Here is a 19,638-nt window from a genome sequence, read left to right on the forward strand (position 1 = left end):
ATTCATTCAATCATATTTATTGAGCGCTTACTGTGTCAGAGCACTGTACTAAGCGCTTGGGAAGTACAAGTTGGCATCATATAGAGGCGGTCCCTACTCAACAGCGGACTCACAGTCTTTGGTGGAGTCAGGATTAGAACTCATGATCTCTGACTCCAAAGCCCGGGCTCTTTCCACTGAGCCACACTGCTTCTCGTCTTCTTAAGCTTCTCACACTGTGAGCCCTACACGGAACAGGGGCATTGTCCAACCCGATATGCCAGCGTCTACCCGAGCGCTTAGTACAGTGCCTAGCACATAGTAGTACCAAATGACTTCACAAATCATCATCAATCGTATTTATTGAGCGCTTACTATGTGCAGAGCACTGTACTAAGCGCTTGGGAAGTACAAATTGGCAACATATAGAGACAGTCCCTACCCAACAGTGGGCTCACTTAACAAATGCTGTTATTGTTGTTATTATTCATATGTGCTGGGGCAGATACAAGTTCATCAGGTTGGACAGCGTCATTCATTCAATCGTATTTATTGAGCGCTTACCGTGTGCGGAGCACTGTACTAAGCGCTTGGGAAGTACAAGTCGGCAACATATAGAGACGGTCCCTACCCAACAGCGGGCTCACAGTCTAGAAGGGAGTCCATGTCCCACATGGGGGGTCACAGCTTTAATCCCCATTTTACAGATGAGGTAACTGGGGTGGATTATTCGCCAAAACCCCAGGGTCGGGGCTGACCTGCCTCTTGTCTCCGGGCGACTTGGGGAGTCAGTTCGGGTATAGTTTTTCTATATCAGGCAAGTGAATTCTTTCATTCAATCGTATTTATTGAGCGCTTACCGTGTGCAGAGCACTGGACTAAGCGCTTGGGAAGGACAAGCGAATGATTAAGAAAAGTTCTCGCTGCTGGAAGCAGAAGAAGCCAAAGGGTGTGAAGTGGTTCATTCTTTCATTCAATCGTATTTATTGAGCACTTACTGTGTGCAGAGCACTGGACTATTTTTTTACTCTATTTTATTTGTACATATCTATCCTATTTATTTTATTTTGTTAGTATGTTTGGTTTTGTTCTCTGTCTCCCCCTTTTAGACTGTGAGCCCACTGTTGGGTAGGGACTGTCTCTATATGTTGCCAATTTGTACTTCCCAAGCGCTTAGTACAGTGCTCTTCACATAGTAAGCGCTCAATAAATACGATTGATGATGATGATGATGATGACTAAGCGCTTGGGAAGTACAAGCGAATGATTAAGAAAAGGTCTCGCTGCTTGAAGCAGAAGAAGCCAAAGGGTGTGAAGTGGTTCATTCATTCATTCAATCATATTTATTGAGCGCTTACTGTGTGCAGAGCACTGTACTAGGCGCTTGGGAAATACAAGTTGGCAACATATAGAGATGGTCCCTACCCAACGAGCAGGTTGGCAGAGAGGCGCAGATCCATGGCGCAGTGTCACAGAGCGGGGCATGGGTTCTAATCTCGGCTCCGCCACAAATCTGCTGTGTGACCTTGGGCAAGTCGCTTCGCTTCTCTGGGCCTCAGTTACCTCATCTGGAAAATGGGGATTGAGACCATGAGCCCCACGTGGGACACGGATTGGGTCCAACTCCATCTGCTTGTATCCACCCCAGCGCTTAGTACAGTGCCTGGCACACACTAAGCACTAAACAAATACCATCATTATTATTGAGAAGCACAGTGGCATAGTGGACAGAGCATGGGCCTGGGATTCAGAAGGTCATGGTGTGGCTTATTGGAAAGACCACGGGCTTTGGAGTCAGGTCAAGGGTTCAAATCCTGACTTCGCCAATTGTCTGCTGTGTGACCTTGGGCAAGTCACTTCACTTCTTTGGGCCTCAGTTACCTCATCTGTAAAATGGGGATGAAGACCGTGAGCCTCCCGTGGGACAACCTGATCACCTTGTAACCTCCCCACACTTAGAACAGTGCTTTGCACATAGTAAGCGCTTAACAAATACCAACATTATTATTATTATTATTAATCCTGGCTCTGCCACATGCCTGCTGTGTGATCATGGGCAAGTCGCTTCACTTCTCTGGGTCTCAGTTACCTCATCTGGAAAATGGGGATTGAGACTGTGAGCCCCATGTGGGACAGGGACTGTGTCCCACCAGATTAGCTTGTATCCACCTTAGCGCTTAGTACAGTGCTTGGCACATAATAAGCGCTTAACAAAGACCACAATTATTATTAGACCAAGTATTCATTCATTCATTCATTCAATCGTATTTATTGAGTGCTTACTGTGTGCAGAGCACCGTACTAAGCGCTTGGGAAGTCCAAGTCGGCAACATCTAGAGACGGTCCCTACCCAACAGTGGGCTCACAGTCTAGAAGGGGGAAGTAGAGAGGAGAAGGTGGGTTTTTCCCCCTCACCCACTCCATTTAGGCAAACTAGAGAAGCAGCGTGGCTCAGTGGAAAGAGCGCGGGCTTGGGAGTCAGAGGTCATGGGTTCTAATTCCGGCTCCGCCACTTGTCGGCTGTGTGACTCTGGGCAAGTCACTTCACTTCTCTGGGCCTCAGCGACCTCATCTGTAAAATGGGGATGAAGACTGTGAGCCCCACGTGGGATAACCTCCCCTCCCAGTGCTTAGAATAGTGCTTGGTACATAGCAAATGCTTAACAAATGCCATTATTATTATTATTATTATTATTATTATTATTATTATTATTCTTCACACAGCCTCTGCTTGGGGTTGGGAGGGGGCAGCTGCTTTCAAATCTCCCCCGCCCTCGCCCCCAGCCTCCTGATTGCCACCCCATGAGCCAACGGCCTCGCTTGCTGTCTAAGCGCTTAGTACAGTGCTCTGCACACAGTAAGCACTCAATAAATACGATTGATTGATTGAAGCCAGCTCTGTCCCCCAGCGAACACGTGCTTCAGCTCCCAAGATTCCCAACGAGGCCAGAGTCAGGCCTACGTTGCGCCTCAGAGGAATAATAACACCGATGATAATAATAACAATAATAATGATAGTTATTAGGTTAAGCTAGTTAAGATAGTTATAATGTTAAGTGCTCACTGTGTGTCAAGCACTGTACTACGTGTGGGGAGATACAAGATAATTAAGTCAAGACACAGTCTCCGTCCTATCCAGGGCTCACAGTCTAAGTAGGAGGGAGAGCAGGTATTGAATCCCCATTTGTATTTATTATATAATAATGGTATTTGTTAAGCGCTTACTATGTGCAAAGCACTGTACTACGTGCGGGGAGATACAAGATAATTAAGTCAAGACACAGTCTCTGTCCTATCCAGGGCTCACAGTCTAAGTAGGAGGGAGAGCAGGTATTGAATCCCCATTTGTATTTATTATATAATAATGGCATTTGTTAAGCGCTTACTATGTGCAAAGCACTGTTCTAAGCGCTGGGGGGGGATACAAGGTGGTCAGGTTGTCCTATGTGGGGCTCACAGTCATCATCCCCATTTTACAGATGAGGTAACTGAGGCCCCGAGAAGTGAAGTGACTTGCCCAAGGTCACAGCTGACATGTGGCAGAGCCGGGATTCGAACCCATGACCTCTCACTCCAAAGCCCGGGCTCTTTCCACTGAGCCACGCTGCTTCTCTATTTGAGCGCTTACTGTGTGCAGAGCACTGTACTAAGTGCTTGGGAAGTCCAAGTTGGCAACATCTAGAGACAGTCCCTACCCAACAGTGGGCTCACAGTCTAGAAGAAGTCTAATTCATTCTACAGTCTACTTCATTTTACAGATAATAATAATAATAATAACAAATGCCATTATTATTATTATTATTATAATGATGGTATTTGTTAAGCACTTACTTACAAGGTGATCAGGTTGTACCACGGGGGGGCTCACAGTTTTAATCCCCATTTTCCAGATGAGGGAACTGAGGCCCAGAGAAGTGAAGTGACTCGGCCAAAGTCACCCAGCTGACAGTTGGCGGAGCCGGGATTTGAACCCCTGACCTCTGACTCCAAAGCCCGGGCTCTTTCCACTGAGCCACGCTGCTTCTCCAAACTGAGGCACAGGGAAGTGGAACGACTTTCCCAGGGTCACACAGCGGCAGAGTCGGGATCAGAACCGGGCCCTCCGACCTCCAGGCCGTTGCTCTTTCCACCGTGCCACGTGGCTAGGAAGGGGGCTCCCCTAAAGTCCCCAAGCTCCTCTAGGCTTCGGGCCCTAATCAATCAATCGATCGTATTTATCGAGTGCTTACTGTGCGCAGAGCACTGTACTAAGCGCTTGGGAAGTCCAAGTCGGCAACAAATAGAGACGGTCCCTACCCAACAGCGGGCTCACAGTCTAAGCGTGGCTCAGTGGAAAGAGCTCCGGCTTTGGAGTCAGGGGTCACGGGTTCAAATCCCGGCTCTGCCACTTGTCAGCCGTGTGACTTTGGGCAAGTCACTTCACTTCTCTGTGCCTCAGCTCCCCCATCTGTAAAATGGGGATTAAAACTGTGACCCCCCAGCGGGACAACCTGATCGCCTTGTAACCTCCCCAGCGCTTAGAACAGTGCTTGGCACATAGTAAGCGCTTAACAACTACCATGATTATTAAAAACATAACCCTGGCAGTCAGAAACTAGCCGCCCTTGCTCGGGAGGCCCACTCACTTCGGCACGTCTTGCCGTTGGGGTTCAGGACGTAGCCAGGGCGGCATCGGCAGTAGAAGGACTCCTCGGTGTTGACGCATTCGTGCTCACAACCGTGTCTCCCCCGAGCGCAGTAGTTGATTCCTGTGGAGAATCACATCAACGGGTTATTATCATCCCCAATATTCATTCAATTCATTCACCCAATCGTATTCACGGAGCGCTTACTGTGCGCGGAGCACTGGACTAAGCGCTTGGGAAGTCCAAGTTGGCAACATATAGAGACGGTCCCTACCCAACAGCGGGCTCACAGTCTAGAAGGGGAAGACGGACAACAAAACAAAACAAATTAATAAAATAAATAGACTAAATATGTACAAATAAAATAAATAGAGTAATGAATAGGTACAAACATCTATACATAGATACAGGTGCTGTGGGGAGGGGAAGGAGGTAAGGCGGCTCACGGTCTGGAAGGGACAACAGAACAAAACATATTAACAAAATAAAATAATTAGAATAAATATGTACAGGTAAAATAAATAGCGTAATAAATCTGGACAAGCATATATACATCTATACAGGTGCTGTGGGGAGGGGGAGGAGGGGGAGAGGAAGGAGGGGGCCCAGTCTGCGAAGGCCTGAGCAATCTGAGCAAGTTGAAGCAATCTGACCGAACACATCAAACGAGTCAATGTCACATTTCTGAATCCTAGGGAAATGGAGCACGGAAGAATCTAATCGATATTTCACTTCTCCATGTGCATTCCAGGTCATCTCTCCATATCAAGAATAATAATAATGATGGCATTATTATGCTTCGGGGGAAGCAGCGTGGCTCAGTGGAAAGAGCCCGGGCTTTGGAGTCAGAGGCCATGGGTTCAAATCCCGGCTCTGCCAATTGTCAGCTGGGTGACTTGGGGCAAGTCACTTCACTTCTCCGTGCCTCCGTGATCTCATCTGGAAAATGGGGATGAAGACTGTGAGCCCCAGGTGGGACAACCTGATCACCTTGTATCACCTTCCAGCGCTTAGAACAGTGCTTGGCACACAGTAAGTGCTTAATAAATGCCATCATTATTATTATTATTTATTAAGCACTTACTATGCGCAAAGCACTGTTCTAAGCGAAGATACAAGATCATCAGGTTGTCCCCCCAGGACTCACAGCCTTCATCCCCATTTTACAGATGAGGTAACTGAGGCACAGAGAAGTCAAGTGAAGGATGTGATTACTCGCAGATAAGCAGGAAAGCATTTGCTGTGATTTTCCTTGTTCTAAGTCATTCATTCATTCATTCATTCAATGATGTGATTTTCCTTGTTCTGTCATTCATTCATTCAATGAATGAATGAATGATTGATTACTCACTGATAAGCAGGAAAGCATTTGCTGTGATTTTCCTTGTTCTAAGTCAATGTTGAATATGTGTAAATATGTACTTAAGCTATTTGTGCAGTCCATGTTTCTCTTGTATTTTTTTTATGCTAATTGTTAAGTGCTTACTATGTGCCAGACACTGTTCTAAGCGCTGGACTAGATACCAGCTAATCAGGTTGGACACGGTCCCTGTCCCACATGGGGCTCACGGTCTTCACCCCCATTTTACAGATGAGGGAACTGAGGCCCAGAGGAGTCAGGTGACTTGCCTAGCAGCTTTGTGAAGCAGCGTGGCTCCGTGGAAAGAGCACAGACTTGGGAGTCAGTGGTCATGGGTTCTAATCCCGGCTCTGCCACTTGTCAGCTGGGTGACTTTGGGCAAGTCACTTCTCTGTGCCTCAGTTCCCTCATCTGTAAAATGGGGATGAAGACTGTGAGCCCCCCGTGGGACAACCTGATCACCTTGTATCCCCCCCAGGGCTTAGAACAGTGCTTCACCCATAGTAAGGGCTTAACAAGTGCCATCATTATCATTATTATTATTATTAGTGGCAGAGACAGGATTAGAACCCAGGTCGTTGATTCCCAGGACCATGCTCTGTCTACTAGGCCATGCTACTTCTCCTAGATATATATTGTCAGGTAACATTTATACATATGTTGCATTTGTACTCTCCCAAGCACTTAGTACAGTGCTTTGCACGCAGTAAGCGCTCAATTAAATTCATTCATTCATTCAATCGTACTTATCGAATGCTTACTGTGTGCAGAGCACTGTACTAAGCACTTGGGAAGTCCAAGTTGGCAACATAAAGAGACAGTCCCTACCCAACAGCGGGCTCACAGTCTAGAAGGGGGAGACAGAGAACAAAACAAAACATATTAACAAAATAAATAGAATAAATATGTACAAATAAAATAGAGTAATAAATACATACAAACATATATACATATTAAATGAATGAATGAGTATATAGGTGGAGTTGGGGCTGAAACAGCTATCCAGGGTTCATTCATTCATTCATTCAATCGTGTTTATTGAGCGCTTACTGTGTGCAGAGCACTGTACTAAGCTCTTGGGAAGTCCAAGTTGGCAACATAAAGAGACGGTCCCTACCGAACAGCGGGTTCACAGTCTAGAAGGGGGAGACAGAGAACAAAACAAAACATATTAACAAAATAAAATAAATAGAATAACTATGTACAAGTAAAATAGAGTAATAAATACATACAAACATATATACATATATATTAAATGAATGAATGAGTATATAGGTGGAGTTGTGGCTGAAACAGCTATCCAGGGTCCATTCATTCATTCATTCATTCAATCGTATTTATTGAGCGCTTACTGTGTGCAGAGCACTGTACTAAGCGCTTGGGAAGTCCAAGTTGGCAACATAAAGAGACAGTCCCTACCCAACAGCGGGCTCACAGTCTAGAAGGGGGAGACAGACAACAAAACAAAACATATTAACAAAATAAAATAGAATAAATATGTACAAGTAAAATAGAGTAATAAATACGTACAAACATATATACATATTTATTAAATGAATGAATGAGTATATAGGTGGAGTTGGGGCTGAAACAGCTATCCAGGGTTCATTCATTCATTCATTCATTCAATCATATTTATTGAGCGCTTACTGTGTGCAGAGCACTGTACTAAGCGCTTGGGAAGTCCAAGTTGGCAACATCTAGAGACGGTCCCTACCCAACAGCAGGCTCACAGTCTAGAAGGGGGAGACAGACAACAAAACAAAACATATTAACAAAATCAAATAAATAGAATAACTATTTACAAGTAAAATAGAGTAATAAATCTGTACAAACATATATACATATATACAGGTGCTGTGGGGAGGGGAAGGAGGTAAGGCGGGGGGGGATGGGGAGGGGAAGGAGGGGGTTCAGTCTGGGATTGTCCATTTAATCTCCCCCAAACTGAAAACTCCTGGAGGGAAGGAAATACGTACAGTCTAGTTCCTTCTAGACTGTGAGCCCATTGTTGGGTAGGGACTGTCTCTATATGTTGCCAACTTGTACTTACAAGCGCCTAGTACAGTGCTCTGCACACAGTAAGCGCTCAATAAATACGATTGAACGAATGAACCAGTCTAAACCTCTAATGTCTTGTCCAGTTTTGTGCAACCTGACGAACTGGGTCAGGTTTGAGGTTGACGTTGATGGGGTGGTTTTGCAGGTGTATCCATCTTATCTTGCCCACACCTGTTTCCTCATCGGCATTTTCTGGCTCTTCAGTCCCTCGACAACATTTTGGCCGCTAAAGGAGGCTGAACTGTTCAATGTTCTGAGGTCGCCTAAGGGACCATCCCAAATGGGGCGCAGGAGATATTAGCTCCACCCCAGAGGAAAACAGGTCACTCTTGAATGATCCTAGACTCCTGCTTGGCTCTGGATCTGGAAAGGTCATCAGCTGTCATTCATTCATTCATTCAATCGCATTTATTGAGCGCTTACTGTGTGCAGAGCACTGGACTAAGCGCCTGGGAAGAACAAGTTGGCAACATATAGAGACGGTTCCTACCCAACAGTGGGCTCACAGCATGGCTCAGTGGAAAGAGTCCAGGCTTTGGAGTCAGAGGTCACAGGTTCAAATCCCGGCTCCGCCAACTGTCAGCTGGGTGACTTTGGGCAAGCCACTTCACTTCTCTGGGCCTCAGTTCCCTCATCTGGAAAATGGGGATTAAGACTGTGAGCCCCACGTGGGACAACCTGATCACCTTGTTACCTCCTCCATAAAATGGGGATTACGACTGTGGGCCCCATGTGGGACAACCTGATCACCTTGTAAGTTCCCCAGCGTTTAGAACAGTGCTTTGCACATAGTAAGCGCTTAACAAATGCCATTATTATTATTATTAACAGTGCTTTGCACACAGTAAGTGCTTAATAAATGCCATCATTATTATTATTATTATTGTCAAGCAGAAAGGTGCACTGCCTTGGCCAGTTCAGGAGCAAGTGAGAAGGTTTCGAAACTCAGCTAAAGTGGAATATCTGAAGGGTGAAGCAGCGTGGCTCAGTGGAAAGAGCCCGGGCTTTGGAGTCAGAGGTCATGGGTTCAAATCCCAGCTCTGCCAATTGTCAGCTGTGTGACTTTGGGCAAGTCACTTCACTTCTCTGGGCCTCAGTTCCCTCATCTGGAAAATGGGGATTAAGTCTGTGAGCCCCCCGTGGGACAACCTGATCACCTTGTAACCTCCCCAGTGCTTAGAACAGTGCTTTGCACATAGTAAGTGCTTAATAAATGCCATTTTTTAAAAAAAGAGTGGAGCAGCCAAAGGGGTACAGGTCCTTTTAGTCTGGACAAGGCTCCACAATCATTTTGTTCTAGCTTAAAAAAAAATGTCCAGGCTCCATTCATCTCCTCTGTATTGTAGAGAAGCAGCGTGGCTCAGTGGAAAGAGCCCGGGCTTTGGAGTCAGGAGTCATGAGTTCAAAACCCAGCTCTGCCAATTGTCAGCTGTGTGACTTTGGGCAAGTCACTTAATGTCTCTGTGCCTCAGTTCCCTCATCTGTAAAATGGGGATTAAGACTGTGAGCCCCCCATGGGGCAATCTGATCTCCTTGTAACCTCCCCAGCGCTTAGAACAGTGCTTTGCAGATAATAAGCGCTTAATAAATGCCATCATTATTATTATTATTGTTGTGGTCACTGGAGACATTTTGGGGTTCTTCTAATTGGGTTGAATAGTTCGGTTTTGATTTGTTACCTTTGCCACAGAGTATTCCAGAGAAATAATAATAATAATAATAACGATGGTATCTGGTAAGTGTTTACTATGTGCCAGGCACTGTACTAATCCCTGGGATGGATACAAGCAAATCGAACTGAACACAGTCCCTGTTCCACGTGGGGCTAACAGTCTCAAGCCCCATTTTACAGATGAGGTAACTGCGCCACAGAGAAGGGAAGTGACTTGCCCGAGGTCATGCAGCAGACAAGTGGCAGAACCGGAATCAGATTCCATGATCTTAAAGCTTTTAGCTGAACGCCAAAGGCTGGGTGACAAACCTACATTTGCTTCCAGCTGATATTCACAATTAGCCAACATCGATCAGTCAATGGTATTAAGCCCTTGGGAGAGCTCTCTTCCTCCCTTCAAAGCCCTACTGAGAGCTCACCTCCTCCAAGAGGCCTTCCCAGACTGAGCCCCCTTTTTCCTCTCCTCCTCCCCATCCCCCCCACCCTACCTCCTTCTCCTTCCCACAGCACTTGTATATATATATTTTACAGATTTATTACTCTATTTATTTTACTTGTACATATTTACTATTCTATTTGTTAATGATGTGCACCTAGATTTGTTTCTATTTATTCTGATGATTTGACACCTGTCCACATTCATTCATTCAATCGTATTTATTGAGCGCTTACTGTGTGCAGAGCACTGTACTAAGCGCTTGGGAAGTACAATTTGGCAACATATAGAGACGGTCCCTACCCAACAGCGGGCTCACAGTCTACATGTTTTGTCTTGTTCTCTGTCTCCCCCTTCTAGACCGTGAGCCCGCTGTTGGGTAGGGACTGTCTCTATATGTTGCCGACTTGTACTTCCCAAGCACTTAGTACAGTGCTCTGCACACAGTAAGCGCTCAACAAATACAATTGATTGAATGAATGAATACATTTGCTTCCAGCTGATATTCACAATTAGCCAACATCGATCAATTAGTGGTATTAAGTGTTTGGAAGAGCTCTCTTCCTCCCTTCAAAGCCCTACTGAGAGCTCACCTCCTCCAGGAGGCCTTCCCAGACTGAGCCCCCTTTTTCCTCTCCTCCTCCCCATCCCCCCGACCTTACCTCCTTCTCCTCCCACTGCACCTGTATATATATTTGCACAGATTTATTACTCTGTTTATTTTACTTGTACTTATTTACTATTCTATTTATTTTGTTAATGATGTGCATCTAGATTTGTTTCTATTTATTCTGACGATTTGACACCTGTCCACATGTTTTGTCTTGTTGTCTGTCTCCCCCTTCTAGACAGTGAGCCCGTTGTTGGGTAGGGACCGTCTCTATATGTTGGCAACTTGTACTTCCCAAGCGCTTGGTACAGTGCTCTGCACGCAGTAAGCTCTCAATAAATACGATTGGATGAATGAATGCGAGTACAAGACAACAGAATGCCTGTGTCGAGTTCATGAGCTCAGAGAGCACACCTCTCCACCCCTCAAAAGTCTCACAAGAGCTGTCCATTCCTCTCAACATCAAGCAGAAACGGCTGCCTTAAGGATCTTAATCAGTTCTCTCTCCCCCAGTCTACACATCCTCACATTTCTCCCACTAAACCCCACGTCACACGCTTTATTTCTTTCAAGCCAACTTACTCCCTGTGCTTCATTCTGGTCTCTCCTGCCACTGACCCTATCCCTGTTCACATCCAACGGACCACGGCTCTCCCCAGTTTCAAAGTCCTTCTGAAATCACATGGTCTCTAGGAGGCTTCCCTGATTAAGCTCTCATCTCCCTGTTTTATACATCCCTGATTTTATACATCCATGACAACTGCTACTTCAGAACCTCCGCACCTCCTAAGACCTTGGCTGCTCACGGCTCTCCAGTAGCATTTACGCATACATCTTAATACTCTATTGCTTCACGGCACAACAGCTGGGATCCTGGCCTACGAGCCAGAAGGTCATCATCATCATCATCAATCGTATTTACTGAGCGCTTACTATGTGCAGAGCACTGTACTAAGCGCTTGGGAAGTACAAATTGGCAACATATAGAGACAGTCCCTACCCAACAGTGGGCTCACAGTCTAAAAGGGGGGGTATTTGTTAAGCGCTTACTGTGTGCAAAGCACTGTTCTAAGCGCTGGGGAGGTTACAAGGTGAGCAGGTTGTCCCACGGGGGGCTCACAATCTTAAGCCCCATTTTACAGATGAAGTAACTGAGGCACAGAGAAGTTAAGTGACTTGCCCAAAGTCACACAGCTGACAGTTGGCAGAGCCGAGATTTGAACCCATGACCTCTGACTCCAAAGCCCGTGCTCTTTCCACTGAGCCACGCTGCTTCGCTATGGTCATGGGTTCTAGTCCCTGCTCCGCCATTCGTCTGCTGTGTGACCTTGGACAAGTTGCTTCACTTCTCTGTGCCTCAGTTCCCTCATCTGGAAAATGGGGATTGAGACGGTGAGCCCCATGTGGGGCAGGGGCTGTGTTCAACCCAATTTGCTTGTACCCACCCCAGTGCTTAGCGCAGTGCCTCGCACATAGTAAGCGCTTAACAGATGCCATAATGATAATTATTATTATTTATTTTAGTGTCTGCTTTCCCTGCTAGATTATAAACTCCCTCAGGGCAGTCAGTTGTTCAGTCAATCGTATTTACTGAGTGCTTACTGTGTGCAGAGCATTGAACTAAGCACTTGGGAGAGTAATAATAATAATAATAATAATGGCATTTATTAAGCACTTATGATGTGCAAAGCACTGTTCTAAACGCTGGGGAGGTTACAAGGTGATCAGGTTGTCCCCTGGGGGACTCACAGTCTTAATCCCCATTTTACACATGAGGTAACTGAGGCCCAGAGAAGTGAAGTGACTCGCCCAGAGTCACACAGCGGACAATTGGCGGAGGTGGGATTTGAACCCATGACCTCTGACTCCAAAGCCAGGGCTCTTTCCACTGAGCCACGCTGCTTCTCCACAGTACAGTACTATACAGTACACTATAACAGAGTAGCAGAGATCATGTCTGTTAGTCATATTATATTCTCCCCAGTACTTACTGTAGTGCTTGGCACACAGTAAGTTTTCAATAAATATTATTGATTGTTTGAGTGATAAATGAAGCTGGATTCGGTGGAATTCAGGACTACAGCCTGGAACTAAATATGAGGTAGTAATCAATGAGGAGAATCACTGTTCTCTGGGTGGGAATCCAAGTCAGTCATATTTATTAACACCTACTTTAGGTAATGCATTACCTCAGGCAATGAAAGGGCAGTTCTGGAGGAGGGACAGGCAAACTTTGAACTTCAAAGCAAGATACCTCGGATAAAGAGACAAAAACAGCTTCCACGTTTATCCAGTCACTTATCCCATCCTGCCTTGATTACTGCATCAGCCTCCTTGCTGATCTCCCAGCCTCCTGTCTCTTCCCACTCCAGTCCATATTTCACTCCGCTGCTCAGATCATTCTTCTACAGAAACTTTCAGGCCATGTTTCCCCTCTCCTCAACAATGTCCAGTCGTGCCCATCCATCTCCACAACAAACCGAAACTTCTCACAATTGGCTTTAAAGCAATCACCTTGCCCCCTCCTACCTCAACTCGCTAGTCTCCTGCTGCATCCGAGCCTGCACACTTTGCTCCTCACTACTCATGTCAACCTACTCACTATATCTTGAGCTCGTCTATCTCATCGCCGACCCCTCACCCTCATCCTGTCTCCGGCCTGGAATGCCCTCCCTCCTCAAATCTGACAGAGAATTACTCTTTTCTCCTTCAAAACCTTATTGAAGGCACATCTTCTCCGAGAGGCCTTCCCTAAGCCCTCCTTTCCTCATCTCCCTTTTCCTTCTTGGTCATCCTGACTTGCTCCCTTTATTCATCTCCTCTCCCAGCCCCAAAGCACTTATGTACATATCAGTCATTTATTCATATCGATGTCTGTCTCCGCCTCTAGACCGTAAGCTTTGTGGGCAGGGAATTTATCTGTTATACTGTTGTATTGTACTCTCCCAAGTGCTTAGTACAGTGCTCTGCACACGGTAAGCACTCAATTAATTCGACTAGCAGCTGCAGCGTTGAGCTGAGGGGAGTCTGTTGGGTAGGGACTGTCTCTATATGTTGCCAATTTGTATTTCCCAAGCGCTTAGTACAGTGCTCTGCACATAGTAAGCGCTCAATAAATACGATTGATGATGATGATAATGAGTCTCTTCTGTCTTATTTGATAAGCCCGACATGCATTAGTCTGTGGGACCAATGTGACTGAGCTGAACCTAGTCTGTTCCTAGGTGTAACCTTTACTCCCACAAATAATTGTAATGGTGGAAGATTTCCACACCTGTGGAAGACTTCCCTTGGGTGAACAGCAGCCATTTTCTCCTCTGGAAAAAGGTGCCAATTTTGCTAGTCTGGAGAACTAGAAGGTGTGCGGGTGAGTGTGTGTGTCCATCCTAGTGGGAAACATCTGTTTTATAGTTTTCATTCAGGATGGACTATGTCCCTAGAGGTCTGTATGGAGTGAAGAGGGCAGAAATCAGAAGTCAAGATGGGAGTTGCAGGAAAGGAAGTGGAATCGGGGGGCACATTCAACCCATTATAGGAGTTTGGGCAGGAAAAGGAGCAGGGAGATGAGGTGGTAACTAGAGGGTACAGTGGGATCCAGAATCGAAGTGAGGTAATCATCAGTTCACATTCAAAACTTCAAAACTGATGGACATAAAGGTGTAAATTAAATAACATGCTACCAGAATACTGTAATTCTCATCTGCAAAAAGAAAATGCGTGTGATTTAGTCACTCATTTCTCTAAAGTCCAAAGGCGGGCATTAGGCACTCAATAAATGCTATTAATAATGCTGATGATAGAATCGTGTCCCAAGAAGTCTTTGAAAACAGAGCTTTCAGCTCTGGCTCAAACCCCCGTCTGAATGTCACAGCTCTGGAATTCACCCCTCCAAAAGAGAGTTCTGTTCACTAAGGAAGGAGAGACTACCAGAGCCAAAATTGGCTGTGCGAAGCCGGCGGGAGACTGTTTGGAATTAAAGGCACATCCCAGGATCTGGGATATTCGAAAGACCTCCTCACCACTCACCAAATCCTAGAAACGTTTATTTTCAGAAAACATCGAAGAGTTCCTCAAGCTATATCGGCTCCTAATCTCCTAGAGAAGCAGCACGGTTTAGTGGAGAGTGGCTTGGGAGTCAGAGGATGTGAGTTCTAATCCTGCCTCTGCCACTTGTCCGCTGTGTGACTTTGGGCAAGTCACTTAACTTCTCTGTGCCTCAGTTACCTCATCTGTAAAATGGGGATTAAAGGTATGAACCCCCCGGGTCAACCTGATAACCCCGTATTTACCCCATCATCAATCATCAATTGTATTTATTGAGCGCTTACTGTGTGCAGAGCACCGTACTAAGCGCTTGGGAAGTACAAGTTGGCAACATATAGAGACAGTCCCTACCCAATAGTGGGCTCACAGTTTAAAAGGCTGTGCTTGGAACAGTGTTTGGCACATAGTAAGCACTTCAATACCATAATTATTATTATTATTATTAATCTCTCTGCAAGCAAAATGAAGCTTTGTACCTCCAGCAGCTCAAGGGGTTAGGCCCATAATAATAATAAATAATAATAATAATAATAATAATAACAATGGCATTTGTTAAGCGCTAGAAATGTGCCTTGCACTGTACTAAGCGCTGGAGTGGATACAAACAAATTGGGTTGGAAACAGTCACAATCTTAATCCCCATTTTGCAGAGGAGGTCACTGAGGCCCAGAGAAGTGAAGCGACTTGCCCAAAGTCACACAGTAGACAAGTGGCCGAGCTGGGATTAGAATCCAGGCCTTTCCTGATTCCCAGGCCCGTGCTGTATCCACCAGGCCAACTGGTAAATGCTAAAAACACAAACCAGGCACCAGCTATTGGGGACCTGTTAACTGCGCCCTAAATATAGTCCCCCAGGCCAAGCAGTCCCCCTAAAAAGTCTTGAGCCAAACCACAGCAGCTCTTCGTTTCAAGAAACAGATCCGTGGGAGCCACTTACTCCTTTGGGTCGACGGATCTGGAGGTTTAAATAACCTTTGAATTTCTTTAGGATAACAAGAGCAAGGACAGCCACATGCTTAGCAGGACAGACCAACCAGCTTCAATATAATAATAATAATAATAATAATGGCATTTGTTAAGCGCTTACTATGTGCAAAGCACTGTTCTAAGCGCTGATGCAAGACAACTTACTTCTGCAGGTTTTCTTATCGGGGTTCAGGGTGAACCCTTTCAGGCAGCGACAGGAATAAGAGGCATCCGTATTAACACACTCTTGCTGACAGCCATGATCCTGGGTGGCACAGTAATCTAATTCTGGGAAACAAGAAAAGAAGTGAAGAAAGATAGATTTGATTTTTGAAAACCACGCATCTCCCTGTTAACAAGCACCTGTGTTTTTAGCAATTAATTATAATTGCTGAACGTTTAGTGTGTGCAGACTATTGCCTTAAACTCTTGGGAGAGATCCCTGTAACACAGTCAGTAGACGTATATCCTGCCCACAAGGAGCTTACAGTTTAGAGGGGAAAACAGACGATGATATAAATTATGGATACGTACCTACACACTGCGGGTTGGAGGGTAGGGTGAATAAAGGGTGCAAGTCCATTTAATATATATTTTGGCTTGAATGGAATTAGGGGTTACTCTTTTTTTGTGGTATTTGTTAAGTGCTTACTAAGCGCTGGGGTAGATACAGATAATCATTTCCCACATGGGGCTCACAATCTTCATCCCCATTTTACAAATGAAAGAACTGAGGCCCAGAGGAGTGAAGCGACTTGCCCAAGGTTACACAAGCAGAGAAGTGGCAGCGCCGGGATTAGAACCCAGGTCCTCCTGACTCCCGGGCCCGTGTTCTATTGACTGGTTATGTTGCTTCTCTGACAATCTCACACCACGAGAAGCAGCGTGGCTCCGTGGAAAGAGCGCGGGCTTGGGAGCCAGAGGTCATGGGTTCTAATCCTGGCTCCGCCACTTGTCAGCTGGGTGACTTTGGGCAAGTCCCTTCACTTCTCCGGGCCTCAGTTACCTCATCTGGAAAATGGGGATGAAGACTGTGAGAGCAAGTCCCTTCACTTCTCCGGGCCTCAGTTACCTCATCTGGAAAATGGGGATGAAGACTGTGAGAGCAAGTCCCTTCACTTCTCCGGGCCTCAGTTCCCTCATCTGTAAATTGGGGATGAAGACTGTGAGCCCCACATGGGACAACCTGATCACCTTCTATCCCTCCCAGCGCTTAAAACAGTGCTTTGCACATAGTAAGCACTTCACAAATGCCATTATCATCATCATCAATGTGTGCCTGAGTGAGGTTGACCTCACTGAACTTTCAGAGCAACTGCTCATGTGCGTGGCAGTGGAGTGGATGCGTACTCCAACATAATAATAATAATGGCATTTATTAAGCGCTTACTATGTGCAGAGCACTGTTCTAAGCACTGGAGAGGTTACAAGATGATCAGGTTATCCCACGGTGGGGCTCACAGTCTTCATCCCCATTTTACAGATGAGGAAACTGAGGCCCAGAGAAGTGAAATGACTTGCCCAAAGTCACACAGCTAATTGGCGGAGCCAGGATTTGAACCCATGACCTCTGACTCAAAAGCCCGGGCTCTTTCCCACTGAGCCATGCTGCTTCTCTGAGTTTTCCTCAGTGCAAGAACAGCCCCTCACCCTCCACCATGTTCTAAGAGATCAGACTATTCACTTAGTGCCTCCCCGGGGTTAACTTTTCAATGAGAAGCAGCGTGGCTTAGAGGAAAGAGCCCGGACTTGGGAGTCAGAGGTCATGGGTTCAAATCCCGGCTCTGCCGCGTGTCTGCTGTGTGACTTTGGGCAAGTCGCTTAACTTCTCTGTGCCTCAGTTCCCTCATCTGTAAAACGGGGATTAAGACTGTGAGCCCCACGCGGGACAACCTGATTATCTTGTAACCTTCCCAGCGCTTTGCACATAGTAAGCACTTAATAAATACCATTATGATTATTATTATTATTAATAGGAAGGGTAGGGTTGGAGGTAAATGGGATTTTCCTCAATTATTAGGGAAACCAGCCTCTCCTATTAAATACAGGTGGTGGGAGTGCTTACTCACCCCTCCCCTCCCCACACACAAATAAAAGATGAAGAGGGGGCAAGGTGTTCCTGTGGAAACTAGGAATTCTAAGAAATAAACCCATTTTCATTTCCTATGACACTCCAAGCAAGTCTGGCTTATTTTCCTGCAAAGCCAACCAATCTCATGGAGGCAGCTTTCGCAGCTTTGAATAGCATTCATAAAGTCCTTTTCATATGTAAAAAGTTGGATAAATGCTAAACACTAAATTATGTAAATAGTCCCCTTCTAATAATAATAATGATGGCATTTATTAAGCGCTTACTATGTGCAAAGCACCGTTCTAAGAGCTAGGGGAGGTTACAAGGAGATCAGGTTGTCCCTCGGGGGGCTCACAGTCTTAATCCCCATTTTACAGATGAGGGAACTGAGGCACAGAGAAGTGAAGTGACTTGCCCAAAGTCACACAGCTGACAATTGGCAGAGCTGGGATTCGAACCTTGTACTTCCCAAGCGCTTAGTACAGTGCTCTGCACACAGTAAGCGCTCAATAAATACGATTGATTGATTGATTGATTGATTGAACCTATGACCCCTGACTCCAAAGCCCGGGCTCTTTTCACTGAGCCACACTGCTTCTCTGCTTCTAGACTGTGAGCCCGTTGTTGGGTAGGGATTGTCTCTATCTCATTCAATCGTATTTATTGAGCGCTTACTATGTGCAGAGCACTGCACTAAGCACTTGGAAAGTACAATTCAGCAACAGACAGCCCCTACCCAACAATGGGCTAACAGTCTTTCTGTTGCCTAATTGTACTTTCCAAGCACTTAGTACAGTGCTCCGTGCAATAAATATGATCGAATGAATGAATGGTACAGGACAGAACCCCTTCCCAGGCAAGCTCATTGGGACGGAGGCCAATTCAAACAAAAATTGAGAGTCTGGATGACTGAATAAAACTGAGTTTGGCTCTTTTGAGTTCTCCCACATCCAATTTTGTCCAGTTACGCAAATGTTTCTTTGGATTATTCAAACTAGCTTCGGTTTAGATAACTGGTCTGTCCAGAGCATTGACGCTGGCGTAACAGATTTGCTCCTGCATCTACAGTGAACCTGTTAGCTGACAATTACAGCCAAAGGGTTGCTGGCTTGTAGAGAAACAGCATGGTATAGTGGCTAGAGCACAGGCTTGGGGGTCAGAAGATCATGGATTGATCGATTCATTCATTCCATCGTATTTATTGAGTGCTTACTCAATAAATGCAGAGTGCAGAGCATGGTACAGAAAGTACAATTCGGCAACAGAGACAATCCCTACCCAAAATGGGCTCACAGTCTAGAAGGGGAAGACAGACAACAAAACAAGTAGACAGGCATCAGTAGCAATAGATTCTAACCCCAGCTCCACCACTTGTCTGTTGTATGACCTTGGGCAAATCATATCACTTCTCTCTGCCTCAGTTACCCCATCTGTAAAATGGGGATTGAGACTTTGAGCTCCATGTGGGACAGGGACTGTGTCCAACCCGATTGGCCTGTATCCACTCCAGCTCTTAGTACAGTGCCTGGCATATAGTAAGCACGTAACAAATACCTCAATTATTATCGTTATTGTAAACCTTTATGTCAGGTTTGAAATACTCAGACTTTCTAGAAATAAAGGCAGTAGAAAGACCAGCTAACCATTTATCTTGTGAAGACCACTGCTACCGTCTGCTGGTTAGAAGCAGGCAGCAAGTAATCCTTCAAAGGAGACCTCAAAAACGATTACCCTGTCAGTGCTGTGGTGTGAAGGGTTCATATTTCTTTCCGCGTTACAGTTCTGTGGCTACTGGGCTGCAAAGACCGAACGAG

At 45.7% G+C, this 19,638-nt stretch overlaps 1 protein-coding gene across 2 annotated transcripts in view; it reads right to left on the reverse strand.

Annotated features, from left to right (window-relative positions):
- MATN2 (matrilin 2) overlaps positions 1-19,638 on the reverse strand; it is a 201,350-nt gene that overhangs the window by 59,156 nt on the left and 122,556 nt on the right. Inside the window, exons 7-8 of one of the 2 annotated variants that reach the window (XM_038745875.1) lie at positions 15,919-16,041; positions 4,605-4,727 (exon numbers count right to left, since the gene is read on the reverse strand). In XM_038745875.1, coding sequence (XP_038601803.1) covers positions 4,605-4,727; positions 15,919-16,041 — 246 coding nt within the window. The remainder of the gene's footprint in view (positions 1-4,604; positions 4,728-15,918; positions 16,042-19,638) is intronic. The other variant, XM_038745876.1, reaches the window with a different exon arrangement.

The sequence above is a fragment of the Tachyglossus aculeatus genome, chromosome 4 (genome assembly GCF_015852505.1).
Source record: "Tachyglossus aculeatus isolate mTacAcu1 chromosome 4, mTacAcu1.pri, whole genome shotgun sequence".
NCBI classification, from domain to species: Eukaryota; Metazoa; Chordata; class Mammalia; order Monotremata; family Tachyglossidae; genus Tachyglossus; species Tachyglossus aculeatus.